At 37.8% G+C, this 20,146-nt stretch overlaps 1 protein-coding gene across 1 annotated transcript; it reads left to right on the top strand.

Annotated features, from left to right (window-relative positions):
• The first annotated feature begins 2,403 nt into the window (after positions 1-2,403).
• On the top strand, positions 2,404-5,595 carry LOC143574783 (putative polygalacturonase At3g15720). The gene is made up of 10 exons (XM_077059321.1): positions 2,404-2,421; positions 2,492-2,608; positions 2,682-2,822; positions 2,908-3,060; positions 3,140-3,169; positions 4,542-4,749; positions 4,837-4,918; positions 4,987-5,095; positions 5,181-5,303; positions 5,377-5,595. Exons 1-10 carry the CDS (start codon positions 2,404-2,406, stop codon positions 5,593-5,595), a joined length of 1,200 nt encoding a protein of 399 aa, XP_076915436.1.
• The last annotated feature ends 14,551 nt before the right edge of the window (positions 5,596-20,146 follow it).

The raw sequence follows: 20,146 nt of genomic DNA, 5'->3' as shown, positions 1-20,146 counted from the left end.
AGACTTCACAGGAGGTCACCCATCCTGCTACTACTCCCACCTGAGCATGTTTAACTGTGGAGCTCTCCTCTCGTCCACTACCATTAAGCCTAAAACGCGTTGGTGATTTTAAGAGGCGGGATATTTACTTATGAACCAAGGATCTCTCCTATCCACGGACGATGTGGGATTTGCCTAGGGTTTACGAATACCCCTCCCCTTTTGGACTCATCGTCCTCGATGAGGTTTGCCCCACCATCCAATCCAGGATGTGGGATTCGCCTAAGGTGTACATCTCGACACCCATGGGGACTCAGCCTCTTTGATGAGGTTTTCCCCACCATCCCGAACGGCACAGGAGTGGCTTTAATACCACTTGTAACATCCGGCCCCTCGAACCACCAATATTTTCCGCTTTGTCCACAAAGAGCTCACGGATTTGTTTTTGGTTGCCTAGGTGGAGACTTCCTAGGAGCTCACCCATCCTGCTACTACTCCCACCTAGAGGTGCACAAAAAACCCGAACCCGGAACCGAGCCAGAAAATAATACCCGGAACCGGTTTTTTAATACCCGCGTTTTTATACCCTAACACGTACCCTACCCTACCCGTAGGGTACAGATAGGGTATGCATTTCAGTACCAAAACCCGTACCCGGAACCGGACCCGATTTATACCCGGTAATACCTGAAAACCGGAACCGGGTTTCTCCAATACCCGTAACCGGGTTTTTCAAATACCCGATTTATATTCGAAATTACCCGAAACATATCTGAAAAATACCCAAAAATACCTCTAAAAAGTGCAACATCATAAAAAATCCAATCTATACCCGAAAAATACCCGGGAAAAAGCCCGAGAAAACCCGAAAAACCCCCCTGAAAATATGGTTTATTTAATACCCGGAAATAGGGAATTCAAATACCCGGTTCTATACCCGACCCGAACCCGATGCATAGGGTATGGTTTTTAGAGACAATACCCGGACCCGAACCCGACCCGGGTATTGCTAATACCCGATTTTTCAATACCCGGTCATGCCCAAACCCGGTTCCATACCCGAACCTAACCCGATTTGTGCACCTCTACTCCCACCTAAGCACGCTTAACTGTGGAGCTCTCCTCTCGTCCACTACTATTAAGCCCAAAACGCGTTGGTGATTTTAAGAGGCGGGACATTTACTTATGAACCAAGGATCTCTCCTGTCCACGGACGATGTGGGATTTGCCTAGGGTTTACGAATACCCCCCCTTTGGACTCATTGTCCTCGATGAGGTTTTCCCCACCATCCAATCCAGGATGTGGGATTCGCCTAAGGTGTACCTCTCGACACCCCCGGGGACTCAACCTCTTGTAACATCCCGAATGGCACATGAGTGGCTTTGATACCACTTTAACATCCGGCCCCTCGAACCACCAATATTGTCCGCTTTGTCCACAAAGAACTACGGATTTGTTTTTGGTTGCCCAGGTGGAGACTTCCCAAGAGGTCACCCATCCTGCTACTACTCCCACCTAAGCATGCTTAACTGTGAAGCTCTCATCTCGTCCACTACCATTAAGTCCAAAACGCGTTGGTGATTTTAAGAGGCAGGACATTTATTTTTGAACCAAGGATCTTTCCTGTCCACGGATGATGTGGGATTTTCCTAGGGTGTTACATAAATAAAGATGCTAGGTCTTTTGTTAAGGCAGTTGATTGTTTTTAATAAAGAATTTGTAAGCTTTAAGCTTGTCAACCGAGTCATTCGGTTCAAAACATTTGAATGAAATCATTGTGTTCTTGAGCAATTTGAGTAAAGCTGTGGAATCGGTATCACATGAACCCTTAATGGAACAAATAGAAACCATAAAGTGCGAAAAAATATAAAATTAAAATAAAAAATAATACAATAGGAATCGAACAATAGGGGGAAAGGATTATGATACCCGATAAACGGAAGATAATCTTCAGGATATGATAATCGTTACGAATTGTGATTGATGTTTGAGAGAATTGGTTAAACGGAAAGAGGTAGAGGAAAAGAAGAACATGTATTAGGGTTTTTAATGATATGGTCTAAATAATAGGAAGGAGATGAGTTGACAATTAGTAAGTTAAGAAAGTTGTGACATGACATCTAGTTGGTATCTAGGTGGAGGCCTAGAATTATGCCATGTGAAAATTTGTATGATTTAAATAATGATCAAATATTATTCAAATTCAAATATTATGGCATGGCAATTGTTGTTTTATTTATTATTAAGATTAAGATATATATACATATATTCTATCAATAATCAAATATTTTTCAAATTCAATGTTGCATTTATCTCGACATTAATTCATCTAATTGTTATTGGTCTCGTATAAAAAACTCATATATATAAAAGATATATACAGGGAAGGGGTACTAAAACCTAAAGCAGTTTCACTTGCTACAATGGCTTCCAAAGGAATGGTAATTAATTAAACTAAATCCGTACATAAATGAGCTTTTGTTATAGTACTCATTCTTGTTCCCTTTGCAGCGTTTCTTGGTGGTAATGTTGTTGAGCTTTTGTCACATATTGTTTAGCCCAGCAACCGCACTAGCAGCCACTTTCGATGTAACATCTTATGGTGCAAAAGGCGATGGGAGTACACAAGTAAACCATGGTCTATGAAAAACAACCACACCGGTTAGCTGTTTTCTAATAATGTATATCGAACTCTTTGCAGGCTTTTCTTCAAGCATGGGCTGAATTATGTGGAGATGATTCGGAAAACCCAACATTAATCATACCATCAGACATGAAATTTTTAGTAAGCCCTGTGAAATTCGATGGTTCATCATGTAAATCCCAAAATATAAATACCAAGGTAAATTAGACTCCACCTGAGATCATATTTAAATGATGCTAATCTAAAATGTGTTCAACAAGACATTCTTATTTTCTACATGTAGCTTTTGGGCACTCTCACTGCGCCAAATACACTAGCCGGATGGAACGATTGTGTCGAAGGACGGTTTTGGATATATTTCACATCTGTGCATGGGCTCACCATTGATGGACCTGGCCAGATTGATGGACAGGGCGCGGTCTGGTGGAGACAAACGGTTAAGTTATTCATCAATATTGGTTCCAATATTTAGTAACACGTATAAAACGATTCAGACTCATTGTTCTTTCTTTCAGGAGGAAACTGAAACTTGTAATCGCCCAACAGTAAGTTATCTGCCGTTTCCATTTAAGATTTGAAATTTAAAATTAGAATGTCTATTAATTGTTGGCTGGTTCATATGTGGTTTGGCCCGAGAAAAGGACCCAACCCAAGATTTTAAGGGGCTGCTTAAATGGGTTTGTTAATGGCCAAGTTAGGATTATCTATAATATATATAAATGAAACCTTTAAAAACTTTTTGGGTGCTTCTCACATTTTCTCAAGTCAACAGATTGCTTTATTTGTAAATGGATTTTTCTCATGCATTTGACCCAAAATTTACGGGTATGGGTCTCATCAAACCCAGATAGCCTTTAAACGGGTTATAATATCTCGTTAAGTTAAAATTAATCTCACCAAATAGTTGATGTGAAAATTCTATAAATTAGGGATACACTAAAAATTAATATATTATTAAAAAAAATTTATTTATAATTAATAAACAATTTTATAGTAAAAAAAATAAGCGGGCCATGTGTCTCACCTAACCCATATAACTTTTAAACCGGGTTATAACATCTTATTTATTTGTGAAATTCTTTTATCATTAAACCCTAAGTATATTATTAACTTTCTTAACATAAATAAAATTAGAATTCAAAAAAATATATAAATATTAGAAACGAATAATATAAAATAGCTCTCGTAATACAGAGGGATAAAACCTAGTTAGGTTTATAAATAAAGCAACTAATTCAGGGTTTCATATGATACATGAGTTTATCTGGGAGCGATTGTTAAGAGGTTTGAGTTATTTATTGTAAGTAATAATATCGGGAGTGATCCATTAATATTCGTTTCGTGTATGTGTTTTAATTTGATAAGTTACATCAATTCGTTTTGGGATGTTAGAGATAAACTTGAAATCGGATAAAATATCATTTAGATTATTTGTTATATTAATGTTTTTTAACTGACTTTAATTTGTTATATTACTATTTTTTATATTCAATTATGTTTGTTAATTAGTTATTATTTAAGGGGTGTTTAGGATTCCTTATTTTATCTCCATATTACTTCATTAAGTTAATAAGTTATAAAAGTGTAACTTATCAAACTTTTCCTTTCACAATATAAGCAATCCCAAACACCTTATTACTTTTCAAAAAGTTAATAAGTTATAAGTTGATGAAAATAAGCAATCCTAAACACCCATTGAATCTCTAGTTTGAATATTATGAGCTTATTGATATTTTATTTTTCTCTTTATCATTTTTGTATCATAATGTCAAACTACAAATAGAATTATAACTAAAAAACAACTTACAGAAACATAAAAATCAAATAATAATAATAATAATTATAACGGATAATAAACTCGGTTAACAATCTCTAATACGTGTGCATACAATAATATGCAACTATGGGTTGTTTTAGGCTTTGCATTTTAATGAGTGCTCGGGTCTTCGGCTGCAAGGCACAACACATATCAACAGCCCAAAGCTTCACATTAGTATTAAGAGTAGCCAAGATGTAGATATCGGAAATCTTCAAATTATTGCTCCTGAAGATAGCCCTAATACTGACGGGATCGACATCAGTGCTTCCTCACATATTAATATCCACGACTCTGTTATTCAAACTGGTACAAAAGTTATGCATCTTAATTGGTAGTGACTAACTCTCTTCTATGATCGGTGTAATGCTTTATCATTTTCATACTTTTAAATAGGTGATGATTGTGTGGCGATTAACCGGGGCGTGGTTGATATTAAAGTAATAAATGTGGTGTGTGGACCTGGCCATGGCATAAGGTACTGCAGTCTTTACATCTTGATACATTTTCACATGTTAAACTCACTCCGTATATGTATTTTCGCAGCATCGGAAGCCTTGGTGAAAAGGATCATCATGACACGGTTGAACAAGTACGAGTACAAAACTGTAATATCACAGGAACCAGAAATGGATTACGCATCAAGACAGTACCCGTAATATAGCATATAACTTGACACAACTTTTTTATCATTTTAAAAACATCGTACAATATGATATAAATTCTTTCTTATATCGTAGAATGGAAGCGGGTATGCTAAGGGGATCATATTTGAAGACATTGCTCTGGTTAATGTTGAAAATCCAATCATAATTGATCAATATTACTGCAATAGTATTGAAAATCATGTTTGCCAACCGCAGGTAAGTCTTGCGTTCCATAACGACAATCTAATTCTTAGTCGACATGTAACTATTTATATTTTAATTTCATTAGGCATCGATAGAAGCAGTACAAGTGAGCGATGTGACGTATAAAAATATTTACGGATCTTCAGCAAGCAAGCGCGTGATTACTTTCGATTGCAGTGACATAAATAAGTGTACAAATATCAAGACAGATAACGTTCATATCACTGGAGGTGATGGTCTCGCATACTGCAGAAACACTCAAGGAGAATTTGTTGATACAATGCCAAGTATTAGTTGTGATTAGTTTCATGTAGTCCCTCACATTAGGAATATTATCAGTGATTTGTTGCGGATTCTAGATTTTATATAGCTAGTTACTTTTTAAAATAAATTGTTTAATATTTGCAGCTTTTCCAACCTTTACTCCATTATCTCAAGTATGCCTTTGTTCACTCTCAAGTATGTCTTTGTTCAAAATCTAGCAAAAATATAAATAAATTAGAAAAGGATACATAAGTACTTTAGCTAGTATATTTAACAATATGTTGTAGATTAATATTATACCTAGGTTTTATAATTCACGCGGGGAGGGGGTGGTTGCGAAATTATTAAAGAAACATATTGAACAAAAAAAAGAAAAAACAAAAAAAAAAAAGAAAAGAAAAGAAAGAGAGAACAAAGAAAAAATAAAACCAATTTACTCAAATCTACATATTAGCATAGTCATACAAAACAAAAAGGCTCAAAACAACAAAGCATGGCTCATGGCACCACAGTTGCAACCTGATGGTTGGGTAAAAGTTAGTTAGTTTTATATATTAATTAGTTATATTTAGGTTAATAAACGAATGGACATTGGTACTTCAAGCGTTGTTTACGTGTTTCAGGACATTGGAGGCTATGGAGCTTAACAAGGATATTTACGGGCTTGGAACGAAGATCAAGAAGTGAAAGATTGGAAGTGCACGCATCACGAGGCATTCAAGAAAAGCAAAAAATAAAATCTGAAATTTTACATCTTCGTGATACACGAAGATTCAATGAAGGGCAACTTCGCAATACGCGAAGAAGCATAATTGGACATCTTCGCGATACGCGAAGATGCTTATGTCGGCCTAAAATTTAGTTTTCTCCCTATATAAACCCCTTAACCTCCCCATTCGTTTATCATCGACTTCCAGAGGCAAAAGAGGCTGCTTAGGACGATCTTCCATCATTCCAAGGCTTCCGGTTCATGTCGGGTTTGCATGTTCATCCAAGATAAGTGTATTTACGTTATGATCATGTTCGACTAAGTGCTTTGTTCATTCTAGGCTAGGTTTTTGTGTATTTTAACTTCTGACCAGATTTGTATGCTTAATGTTTATGAGCTTGATTGAGTTATTGCTTTAGTCTTGCTTAAATTATGATTGATTATTTAAACAACTTGTGTTTGAGATTATTGATTGATGCATTATTTGTTTGGTTGTGTTTATCAACATTTAGGGTTTGAACTCTTGTGTCATTGACTAGTTATCATCAAATATTGTCTCTTAATTGGTTTTAACAAACATAAGTTGGTAATTAGGTAAACCAAGTTTCATTGTGTCATCAATTCGGTTAGGGTATCGTTTGACATCACAATCCAACTACTAGGTTTAGTAATTACTGCGTAATCAATATAACCGAATCTGGAATTAAGTTGAATGTCACATTAACCGAACCTAGAATGAATGTTTTTATTAATATTATTCACAAATCGTTTTTAAGTAATTGTTAGTTTTTAATTAATCCTTTTTCTAAAAACCGCTTGACATCGTCTGTCCGCCTTAGTTTAATAATTAATTTAGTTATAATAAACTTGCATTTTCCTTGAGTCCCTGTGGAGACGACTTTACTTACCCGTACTTATTATAGGTATTTAAGTCTTTAATTAATTGTTTTTGAGTAGACCACGACAGCCTACGTCAAAATGGCGCCGTTGTCGGGGACTCATCGCGCTTAGTGCTAGTTTAGTTTAGTTTAAATTAGCGTAATTTAGTTTTAGTTTAATTTCTTTTCTTCGTTGATTTTACGCGGGATGTGTTTGTTTGTGGTGTGAGTTAATTGTCTAGGTTGATGCATATGAGGTTTGCTCGAGACAAGGAGGTCTTGCAGTTTGATCCCGAGATTGAGAAAGCCGCGAGAAGGAACCGAGCAAAACAAAGAAGGGGCGAGACTTCAAGACTGAAAGAAGAAGACATGAATCATCAAGAAGATAACCCCTACACGGTTCCATTTGTGTTTCAACCCGATAACATTAACCCACCGCACAATCGAGAACAACCCATTCCACAAAACATTCCACAGAACCCACCAATCCATGACTTACCACCATTTAACCCACCCATTCACCAAAACCGAAACCCGAGAGCTCAAAGAAGATATCAAATGAGAGATGATCGCTCAATCAGGTCTGAACCACCGCACAATAGAGTCGAGGTCGAGTATGATCGGTGGAGGGTATTTGACGATTTTGATGAGTTCGAGGATGAAGAAGAGATGGAAGACGTGCAAGGGGACCGGTATTATAGAAGACAACAACAACAATCTCCCAAAAACCGAACACCCGAGCTTGTTCAACCACCAAGAAACCGTTGAGAAAGAAGAAGACAAGAGGTCCCCGAGCCATAGTTTCCCGACTATGAATTTGACGATGGAGTCCCGAGGGCATTTGTTCCACTGCCCGTTCGGGGGGTTCAAAGCCACTTCATTCCACAAGTGGCCACGAACCCGCTTCCCATTGTAATCCCGGTCCGAGTAGGAAGAACGTTTTCAGTAAGGCAAAGTAACTTGACCGGGATGCCTACTTTTCACGGGAAAGCATCTGAAGAGCCATACCTACACTTGAGTGAGTTCAATGCAATTTGTGTCACTTTCTCGAGTCAAGGGTTCATTGCTGATGAAGTTAAGCTAGTTGTGTTTCAGTTCAGCCTTAAAGATCTAACGAAGCAGTGGTTCTTATCTTTACCGTCAGCAAGTATCTATATGTGGCAAGATCTGGCCCAACAATTCTTAGACGAGTACTATACACCGCAAAGAACTTCCGAAGCCCGAACTTCCATCAGAATTTTTCAGCAAAGCTCGGGTGAGACTTTTCATGAAGCATTTACGAGGTTCAAAAGGTTGCTAAGAACTTGCCCGCATCACGGGATTGCATTGTGGGAGTTGATCAAGGCGTTTCATGACGGGTTATCAAGTGATGATGTGCGTGATATTCAGTCGACCAAAAATGGGTCGTTTTTGACTAATGACAAGAATGAAGATTGGAAACATTTGGAGAGGCATGCGATGAATTCAAAAAGGCAAGCTCAGTCGAATCGCATGACAAAAAGGGCGGTTGTGAAAGCCGTTGATAGAAGTGAGTCGAATGATCGTATGGCTAGGTTGGAGAAGAAATTGGACCAGTTAATGAGTATAGGAGTGAAAGATAAAGGCAAGTCAGGAAAAGCGTACCCGATTTGCGACGGTTGTGGTGGAATAGGCCATGTAGTGGCTACTTGTGGGGTCGTGGTGGAAGAAAGGAAGAAGAAGATGAGGTGAATTTTGTACAGGGTGAGAAGAAATACAATAACAACATGAATTCAAACACATATCACCCGGGCCTCCGAAACCACCCCAATTTTAGCTATGGAAACCCGAGCACGCAGCAAAACCCGAACTTTCAAGGTAATTCCCGAAACGCAGGTTATCAATCAAATCAGAGGCAGTATGGGAATGAGAGGGGTAATGGTTACAGCGGGTACAATCAAAGAGAATCGAGGGGTTATAACAAGAGTTATCAGCAGGGTCAGCAAAGTCAAGGGGCAGCACAAGGTCAAGGAAGTTCTTCGGGTAATCAGGAAGAGTCGATTAAGGATGTGATGAACTTTTTGAAGCAGATGAAGACAGATCAGGATGCTCAGAATAAAAGCGTGAATCAAAGATTAGAGCTCCAAGAGAAAGCTAATGCTGCGAGAGACAAACAGGTAAGCCAGCTAGTGGAGGAAGTGGCGAGTTTGAAAAGAAATCCCTCCAAATTACCAAGTGACACCTTGAAGAACCCGTGCCATCAGAGTAGCAGTTCATCAAATGGTAAAAACGTACACGTGAGTGCAATCACAATTGAAGATCATGGGGTGAATGACATAGTTGAAAAATTTGAAATAGGGGCACCACTTATTCCCATTCAGATTGGAGAGTTCAAGACCACCAAGGCGCTAGTTGATTATGGTGCGAGTGTAAGTGTTCTACCGGGAAGTGTTTATGACCGGTTTGAGTTTGGACCTTTACAAGAAGTTGACACCACATTGGTGTTAGCTGATTTCACATGAAGACGGCCCCGAGGGAAGTTGGTTGGAGTTGCGGTAAAGGTTGGTGATTTTTACTATCCTGAAGATTTTCTTGTTCTTGATTATGAGCCGGTAGAGAATGAAGAAGAGCCGAGAGTGATATTAGGGAGACCGTTTTTGGCAACATCAAATGCTCAAATCAATTGCCGAGACGGAACAGTGTGCATGGCCTTTGGTAATCGTAAGTTAATTTTGCATATTTTTTCAAATTTATTTGATTATTTTTGTGAAAACAAATCTTCTAGGTCAGGTGCTACTAACACGTGTCTTCCTCATGCAAGTGAGGATGACACGAAAAAAGAAAGTTTTGTGTTTGATAGGTCGAAGCGGGAGAGAGAAAAAGAGGAGCTGAATGCGGTAGGGTTCATGTTGGAGAGTTGGCGATTTCATGTGATGATATCAAGCATGTAAGAGAAAAAGTGATTCATAATGAGACGGGCAAAGCAAGTAAGAAGAAACCGCCGAAGAAGGAGAAGGTAAAAAAGCTACCAGGGTTTGAGAATGAACAAAGACGGTTGGCATGCTTCGGGCCAAGATGGAGTGTCATGGACAGCGTACCACTCTGCTGGAGGAGTAAGAAGAATGAGGTGGAGGAAGGTAAGCACTCCATTAGACCACCATGACCAAGAAATCAGGTAACGGTCTGGCTGAAGACCTTAACAAAAACTTAGCGCTAACCGGGAGGCAACCCGACCTTTTATTCAGGTACGTGAATATTTTTGTTATAGTTGAACTTTGTGGGTGTAGTTCACTATAAACTCTCACGAGACCATACTCGTCCACCCGGGCTACGAGGGGGTTTAAAGGGCTTGTTGCATATGCTAAATGCAACCGTGATTCCTACGAAAGTAAGTTAGGTCTTTTAACTTTTTACTCGTTTAACAAATTGGGTTATGAATTAATTAATCTTGGTTGGTAATTTAAAATTAATGGTTTTGCAAACGGTTTAAAAGACCTATATTTTTAACATTTGTGAGAATTGTGCTTCTACATATTTGTGAGTTTGCAGATTTTCTTTTGAGAGACGAAGAGGAAGGTTCACCGAGAGATCACTGAGGACACGAGAGTTGAACATGAGAATTTTCTTTTCTATCAGGTGATTTCGTTTTCATAACCTTATTTGTTTTATTAGTTTTTATGTTAAAAGTGTAATTGTATTTTTGTAAATTTAATAACCACCACCACAAGGCCCGGTTTTTAAAATTGTCGAAGTGAATTTTAACCCCGTCCCTATTTTATGTCTTAATTTTTAAACATTGAGGACAATGTTTGTCTCAAGTGTGGGGATGGGGGAGAAATTGAAAATTTAAAAGTTTTTATGTTCCTTGAATTAAGATTTTTGCACAATAATGGAAAATGATTAAAAAATTGGGGATTATTTTTCAAAATTATTACATAATATGAGATAATAAAAACGGGAACACACTTAATTTGGGATGTGTCGGTAGGCCCAGCTGATAGTGAAAGGCTTTTGAAAATGTAATAAATGTACCTCTAAATTAAATCAGGAAGTCTTGTGGGTTCTCATCTTAGGAATATAGAAAAACTGAAATGCGTAAGGTAATGGATAAGCACCAGTGTAGGGTAAAGCCTTGTAAATTTCAAAATTTAATTTTATTGACATATTAAGCAAGGAGCATGAAAAAGATATAATAGTAAAAAGGATCCAATAATTTAATGTGTCTCCCTCTGGGATAGTGACTTGGAGATGACATCTATGGATGAGGATCAGAATAAAATAAATAAAAATCCAACAACCTATGTGTTTTCTTTCGAGTTGGTAGCTTGACTGATAGGCCTCTGGGTGAGGATTGATGAACGTTAATGAATAAGGACCAATAGCTTACATGCTTCTCATTGGGCAAGTAACCACGGTGAGAACATCCATGGGTGAGGTCTAAAGTATGATAAAAATGCAGAATGCTCGATTAATTCATATGTGTTGTCCAATAAATTAAATTTTGATAGTTACAAGTTTTTAGGTTACACTGGTAGAAATAATCTTTATGATTTTATTTGTGCTTTGACATGCCTGAAACAAATTAGGTGGATTTGTGATTTTAGGTGTGAGACCCTTAGACTGAATGTTAACTTGAACTTAAATCTAACATGATTAGAGGTCTGAATTATCGGCGGTTGGATTTAAGTGGACAACAATATTGGTAATCGCGGTTTTTGTGTTCTTTGTGCTTAATTAAGATAATCTATGAAGTATTTTGAGAATGATCTCTGATTCTGATTCCATTGCAAAGTCTTTTTCAAGACGAAAAAGGGTTAAGTGTGGGGATATGATGGTTGGGTAAAAGTTAGTTAATTTTATATATTAATTAGTTATATTTAGGTTAATAAACGAATGAACATTGGTACTTCAAGCGTTGTTTACGTGTTTCAGGACATTGGAGGCTATGGAGCTTAACAAGGATATTTACGGGCTTGGAACTAAGATCAAGAAGTGAAAGATTGGAAGTGCACGCATCACGAGGCATTCAAGAAAAGAAAAAAATAAAATCTGAAATTTTACATCTTCGCGATACGCGAAGATGCAATGAAGGGCAACTTCGCGATACGCGAAGTTGCATAATGGCGGCTGCGACTATTTTGTCCTTTGCGATACGTGAAGAAGCATAACTGAACATCTTCGCGATACGCGAAGATGCTTATGTCGGCCTAAAATTTAGTTTTCTTCTTATATAAACCCCTTAATCTCCCCATTCGTTTATCATCGACTTCCAGAGGCAAAAGAGGCTGCTTAGGACGATCTTCCATCATTCCAAGGCTTCCGGTTCGTGTCGGGTTTGCATGTTCATCCAAGATAAGTGTATTTACGTTATGATCATGTTCGACTAAGTGCTTTGTTCATTCTAGGCTAGGTTTTTGTGTATTTTAACTTCTGACCAGATTTGTATGCTTAATGTTTATGAGCTTGATTGAGTTATTGCTTTAGTCTTGCTTAAATTATGATTGATTATTTAAACAACTTGTGTTTGAGATTATTGATTGATGCATTATTTGTTTGGTTGTGTTTATCAACATTTAGGGTTTGAACTCTTGTGTCATTGACTAGTTATCATCAAATATTGTCTCTTAATTGGTTTTAACAAACATAAGTTGGTAATTAGGTAAACCAAGTTTCATTGTGTCATCAATTCGGTTAGGGTATCGTTTGACATCACAATCCAACTACTAGGTTTAGTAATTACTGCGTAATCAATATAACCGAATCTGAAATTAAGTTGAATGTCACATTAACCGAACCTAGAATGAATGTTTTTATTAATATTATTCATAAATCGTTTTTAAGTAATTGTTAGTTTTTAATTAATCCTTTTTCTTAAAACCGCTTGACATCGTCTGTCCGCCTTAGTTTAATAATTAATTTAGTTATATTAAACTTGCACTTTCCTTGAGTCCCTGTGGAGACGACCTTACTTACCCGTACTTATTATAGGTATTTAAGTCTTTAATTAATTGTTTTTGAGTAGACCACGACTGCCTATGTCACAACCAAAGTTTCCAGGTCAGGTAGTTGGCCACCATCATCCTCGGCTAAGAGAGAAAAAAACCATCCGAACCTTGCCATGCCACATCACTGCCGTTAAAGTAAACTACAATGGAATAATATTAGCATTAGGTTTTGATCTCGGATCTTGTTATGTTCGGTTTATTACCTGTATGGAAAGAAAGAGAGGGAGTAGAGAGACTTGGTGAAAATATAAGTTAAAGTTTTTTAAAATGATGTATTATGCATGGAATCTTGCACTATTTATAGTGCAAGTTCCATGCACTCATCTTTCATTATTTCGACCCAGTGGGCTTTTGTTTACAAAGGCCTATGGCCTAAACATATAAGGTGAGATAAAAGATACTTTCATTACAACGTAAATAAACTACATAATACAAAATATTACGTTTACAAAATAGGGTCTAACAATCCCCCTCTAGTCTTTAGTATTGTATTTAGTTTTCGTCATCAGTAGGTCTCGTACACCAAGCATTGGTCATCCCGTAGTTGACCCTCAACAAGTCGTCATACAAACCTGCTGAACTTTTCAACTATCTGATCTATGTTTTCTTTGCCATGATCTTCAAGTGTGCGCATAGGAGAATGGTATAGCTTCAAAATGTCTTCCTTGTTGAGAGACCCATTATGTCACACTTCGACCTACGTGGAACATGTCGAGGCGCGATATAATTTGTTTCATAGCTCAAATGACACTAATTAAATTACATGTTCCAATATCTAAATTATTCATTTCTTATAACGGTCAAGTACACAAAAACATAACATTTTTCTCAAAGGAAATAATTGACAATACAACCAAGACTTAAAAGTAAAACTTGTTCTTTATTCGTCATGCAACCTAAGATATCATCTATTTCATCGCTTGTTTCATTCCATAAGTCTACCTGCGTCATGCGTGAAAATATATAGTTTGTCAACATAAAGTTGAGAAAGTATTCATGGATTTTGCATATATTTAATATTAAAAATGACAAATCCTTGCGATAAACGAGAATTATTGCAACTAGCACAACAACAACAACAACAACAATATAAAAAGAGCCATTTCTCTCGTCCCAACGGGTCGAGTTACTTCGACGACGTATGATCATACTAATAAGGATGAGATACCAACCACCATAACTCAAAAATAACCACATAGTCGCATTCGCACGTATCAACTAATCGAGAAATTGCATATGTACACAAATAGTGGAATTGTAGTGAAAATAATATTTTATTTAACTTGTGAACGCATAACTTCCCCAAAATACGGTAAAAAGGGGATGTGAATTACTCACCTTAATGGGTCGGTGGAATGAGTGATGAGATGATGATAAGAGTTAAGATAACAACGATCGCGCTCCTCGATACACGTCAATAAAAATGCCCTATTTGTTAACGATAATATTAATTCAGTGGCATTTACATATTTACCCTTATTAATATCAATTATTATATATTTCCCAAGTTTAAAACCTAAATTACATATTTCCCTTTCTTTAAACATATATATTACATATTTTCCCTTATTTAAAAATATGTCTTCTAAACCTGCAACTTCCAAGAGACTCACTTTCACCCATACCATCTTCTCCGGTGAGACACTGCAACTTCCAGGGAGATAAATTTCTGATCTTTCTCTCTCTCACTAACAGAACCATGTAATTCTTTGTTTCAGACATAGAAGGTTATAAATTTTCACTAGGTTTCGAGATCCGTATCTTCTCGTTTCGTAACAGCTACAAAATCTCACTCCCTTGCCTTCTCCTATTCCAGACTAAAAAAGTAGCGGAGACCGCCATAGCTTCCATTTGCACTAATTTTTCGTCGCACTAGCCGGAAAAACTGTAAGTGAACGGATTTGGTGTCCGCAGCTATTCGAATAGGATAGGGGTTGTTTAGTCTTTATATTAATGTATAAAGGCACATTCTCTAAGGATGTTTAGCGAATGGGCCTCATTCGTTAAAGACTAGACATATTCGTTAATGTAAGAGCTCATTCGTTACTATTGTGTAACGAATGGAGGCTCATTCGTCAAAGTAATGACCATTCGCTAAGGATGTTTAGCGAATGGGAGGTCATTCGCTATGGGAAGCCTTATTCGTTAGTGATGTTAACGAATGAGGAGGACTGCCTATAAATAGGCCTTCCCTAGTGAATGTGCACAGAGATTTGTGCCATATTTATCTAATGTAACGTTACCATGCCGGATTCTCTCCAGGCTTAATGTATTGATATCCATCAACGTATTGAATGAACACGACTTAACGTATCGATTTGCAACTAGATTCTTGGCTCGTAAACGTAAGTATAACGTTTTCTCAATTGGTATCAGATCTGGCGGTTGCTCGTGATACGTACCAATTTATGTTCATCGAGATTTATCGGATTTGGAATGATTTCGTGGATGAATCATGAAAATGAAGATATAATCTAGTTCCTGATCAAAATCTGAAACTAAGTAATTTATTGTGATGGTTAATTGGTAGATGGATTGGGATCTGCCATTGATGACCATGGATAAAGCTTTGAAGTTTCAGATTAAAATTAACATCGATTCAGTATATTTTTGATGAAATTGATGAGTTCATCAAGTTCGTAATGCTATTTCGATGATTAATGATGAATCTGAGATGTTAATTTGAAGTTTAGATGAAGATTTGCGTTTTCCGGCCATGGAAATCGTTTTTTCGATGAGTATAACTGTATTTTCCGGCGAGGGGGCTACAGTAACTGCTCCAACAGCTCTTTCGTTAATTTAAAACTCATTTATTACGGGAGAGTAACGAATGAGCTCATTCGTTAAAGGGTTAACGAATGTGAAGAGCTTCATTCGTAAGGAGACCATTCGTTAACTGTTCATGCGAATGAGATCATATTCATGTACTAGTCATACGAATGTGAGGGATTTAACGTATGAGACATTCGCTAATGAAACATTCGCTAAGAATTTAACGAATGTGATTTAACGTATAAGCCATTGGTTCAAGGGTAACGAATGTGAGTTTAAAGTATAAGTCATTTGTTATAGGGTTCACGAATGAGAACCATTCGTTCAAGAAGTAACGAATGAGGATGGATGCTAGACGAATGTGATACCTGGATAATGAATGAAGAGGATAATGTATGAGATTCTTAAAAAAAAATATATATTATTTTCCGAAAATTTTCTTAAACGAAATTTTTTGGGGATATTCCGAATATGCTGGATACTCTTCTCTCAAAATTAGGTGATATATTTTCCGGCCGACTTTTCACGCATACCGAGGGGGAGTAACCGGTTAAGTTAACGAGACTTTTATTGAAGATTTTCTTAGAATTGTTCAAGACCTTGCCTAATTTGTCAAGAAATGGGGGAGATAAAAATTTCAAAGAGGTTATTTGATTGATATCTTCCTACGTTTGCAAGGATTTCTTGAAAAATTACTGCAATTCGGATGGTAATATGTGATTGCAAAGCTATGTTTGACCGAGTTCAAGATTGTGTTTGTTCTTCGATCGTGGATTGATTTGTTCAAGATTGAAACCTGATTATGTGGGATACGAGTGTCTTTCCGATTACTTCTTTCTAAGGGACTTTGATCCTGACTATGTTGGCTACGAGTATTTGGCTGATTGCTTCTGTTGAAGGGGATAATTCTTGAATGGATTGATTGTGTTGAAGAATATACGTGTCTTGTCATCAGATTGATGAATTTGATCATTCGAGATTGATTAACGAAGGTTGGAACTCTGAATCATATGCCCAAGCATTAGTGCATCCAAGCGTATTGGTTGCCTAAGAGCTTCTGTAAGGCCCCGAACCTCGGGAACCCCACAATTGGTAATCATGGAAAACACTTGTAAAAATATTTAAACTTAAAAATGATTCCTTTCATTAAAATAAGCAATTCAGAGTATAATTCAGCGGAAAACATAAATAATAAAATAAGTTCCCAAAACTCGGGAATTTTGCCCAAAATCTACATAGTTATCTTTAAATAAAAAATTTTAAAAATAAATGTTTAATAGTAAAACTTCAATTCTCGTATGCCCTTCACCGTCCAAGTAGCTTCGTGCACGTCCAAGCGATAAGGCATCCTCTTCCTAACCTGAAACTTACACTAACATGCACACAAAATCAGCTTGAGCTGAGTGAGTTCAAGTTTTAAGTAAATAATATCAGTAGTAATAGTTATGATAGTCAAACCAAAAGTTTTAAAAAGTAAAAGGGTGCATCCATCAAATCATCATTACCGAAAACTAAACATCCTCATACATACATATACAAAATGTATATGTAAACATCCTTCCAATTACATCCCTATATATATCACAGTATATATATATATAACATCCACGTATAATATCAGGGTTGAGCAAACGTACAACCCAAACACGTAACATCAGTGCATGCAAACACAAAGTAGGCATACACAACATCAGTAGTCAAAACGACTACAACATCGCCAGATATAGGCCAAACAATAATGTATATACATACATACATATATATATATATATATATATATATATATATATTTAACATCCCAAGGCCTACTATATGCTAGCAAGCCTATATAATTTCGTTTAAAACATTTCATCACGTAAGAAAACACTTAGGTGTGCATGCTAGCCCAAAAGTTAAAAGAGTAAAAAGGGCATCATGAACTCATCTAGACTTAATCGAACACTTGCAACGAGCTAGGAAATCCCTAAGTGCACAATCACAAGCAAGGGCTTGTAAATTATACACAACACGTTACAAAACTAGACCGTAAGAACACTCTTGCCTAATGGGCCGTTCAAGCCCAACACTTTGGCTCGAGGCCCAACAACTTGGCCCAAGGCCCAACAACTTGGCCCAAGGCCCAAGGGTGATCAAATCGGGTCGAATGCGTGTGTAATAAACCTTAAAACCATTGGTGAAACGAATCAGCACCAAATGGACCAAATTCCATTTTAAATCTTTTCATTCATCAAGATTATGTCACCCGAGTTGATAGGGTTGACGGTTCCTTTTTACAACTCTTACTTTAACATTTAAACGAAATTTCGCGCATCGCTGACTCGATTGACGAAGCACTAACCACAACAGCCCCGAGCATCAAAAAATAATTTTTCCGCAGCCCTTAAACCCCCCTAGGGCTGTACAAACTGATTCGGTCGGTCACCCGATCAATTAACGCATCAAAGTCAACAATTTGCAAATCTACACCCGATAAACCCTAGTTTTCGAACTAAAATCGATTGACCGACCTAAACACCTCCAATGACCACGAAATTTTAATATGATGTAAATGCCATACCTGGGGATCTTTCTACACCGGAAACTCTAATTTTTATCCACGGGAAGTGGGTCAATTACACCTTGGCCGAAAATCTGTCCAACGAAAAGTTTCGGCAAAATTGAGCATCAAAACGATTAGGGGTGAACAAATAGAGTGTTGGGGTTTGAAGTACATACCTTGAACTACTTCTAGGAGCTTGGAATTGATCAAAAAGTCGAAGCAAGGAAGGGAGGGGGTGGCTGGACCTGGCCAATCGCAACAGCAGCTAGGGTTTTTTTTTTTTTTTTTTTGTTTATGATATATTTCAAACATGTTTCATCCAAGTCCCTCGAATTTGCAAGATTTGGCGACTTGTAAGGAAGGTTAAATGTTTTTAACGTAGCAGGGATGACGTAAAGGCTCCTGAGAAACGTCGGTTAAGTCCCGAGAGTTATACATATACTACAATCTTAAATTCTTGAAACTGGAATTAACAGGCGTTACAAGTCCACCCCCCTTACAATGGGATTCGTCCCCGAATCCCGATGCGACAGGAACATCTGCGGATAATGCTTCATCATCTCTTCTTCGGCCTCCCAAGTGACCTCGGAACCCCTACGGTGTTTCCACTGCACCTTCACCTGTCTAACCACCTTATTCCTCAAACGTCTCTCCTGACGGTGAAGAATAGCAATCGGTTGCTCAACGTAGTTCAGCTTACTATCGAGTTCAATATCATCGAGAGGCACATGGGCCTCTTCGTCCACAAGGCATTTCCTTAGATGGGACACGTGAAAAGTAGGATGAATCCCCGCGAGCTCCTCAGGCAATTCCAGCCTATATGCTACCTCACCGACTCGGGCCAATATACGGAACGGGCCAATAAACCTCGGACTGAGCTTCCCCCTTTTACGAAAACGAATAATGCCCTTCCAGGTAGAAACTTTTAACATAACCCGATCCCCAGCTTCAAACACAAGAGACCTTCGCCTTTTATCAGCATAAGACTTCTGACGATCCTGCGCGGCCTTCATATATGCTTTAATCTTGTTGAGCTTCTCAGTCGTAGCCTCGACCACCTCTAAACTAGCCAACTATTTTTGACCAATGGAACCCCAACAGACTGGAGTCCTACACCTCCTACCATACAACATCTCAAACGGTGGCAACCCAATCGTGGCGTGATAACTGTTATTATACGAGAACTCTACCAACGGTAAGTGACGGTCCCAACTACCACCAAAATCGATAATACAAGCCCGCAACATATCCTCGAGAGTCTGAATGATCCTCTCAGACTGACCATCCGTCTGCGGGTGATAAGCAGTACTGATGAGGAGTTTGGTGCCCATCTCCTCATGAAACCTTTTCCAAAATCTGGAGGTGAAACGCGTATCCCTATCCGAAACAATAGATACCGGAACCCCGTGCCTAGAGACGATCTCACGAATAAACACATCGGCCAGCTGCTTAGAATTAAAAGTCTCTCGAATCGGCAAGAACTGAGCGCTCTTGGTCAGTCTATCCACGATTACTCAAATGGTGTCGTAATTACCCCTAGGAGTACGAGGAAGTTTAGTCACGAAATCCATAGAAAGATGCTCCCATTTCCATTCAGGTATTTCCAACGGCTGAAGTTTCCCAAACGGCTTCTGATGCTCGGCCTTAACTTGCAGACATGTCAAACACTTACTTACATACTGAGCCACCTCAAACTTCATCGCAGGCCAGCAATAATTCTTTTTCAAGTC

The sequence above is a fragment of the Bidens hawaiensis genome, unplaced genomic scaffold (genome assembly GCF_021521415.1).
Source record: "Bidens hawaiensis isolate Kalapana, Puna unplaced genomic scaffold, B.hawaiensis_p1.1 tig00001412_1, whole genome shotgun sequence".
Taxonomy (NCBI): Eukaryota; Viridiplantae; Streptophyta; class Magnoliopsida; order Asterales; family Asteraceae; genus Bidens; species Bidens hawaiensis.
The sequence above is the reverse complement of the archived record's forward strand: the minus strand, read 5'-3'. Positions and strand labels throughout refer to the sequence as shown.

Coding starts and splice junctions, on each gene's coding strand:
- LOC143574783 (XM_077059321.1), top strand. Junction 3,061..3,139: donor CGGTCTGGTGGAGACAAACG/GTTAAGTTATTC, acceptor TCTTTCTTTCAG/GAGGAAACTGAAACTTGTAA. Junction 4,919..4,986: donor GGACCTGGCCATGGCATAAG/GTACTGCAGTCT, acceptor GTATTTTCGCAG/CATCGGAAGCCTTGGTGAAA.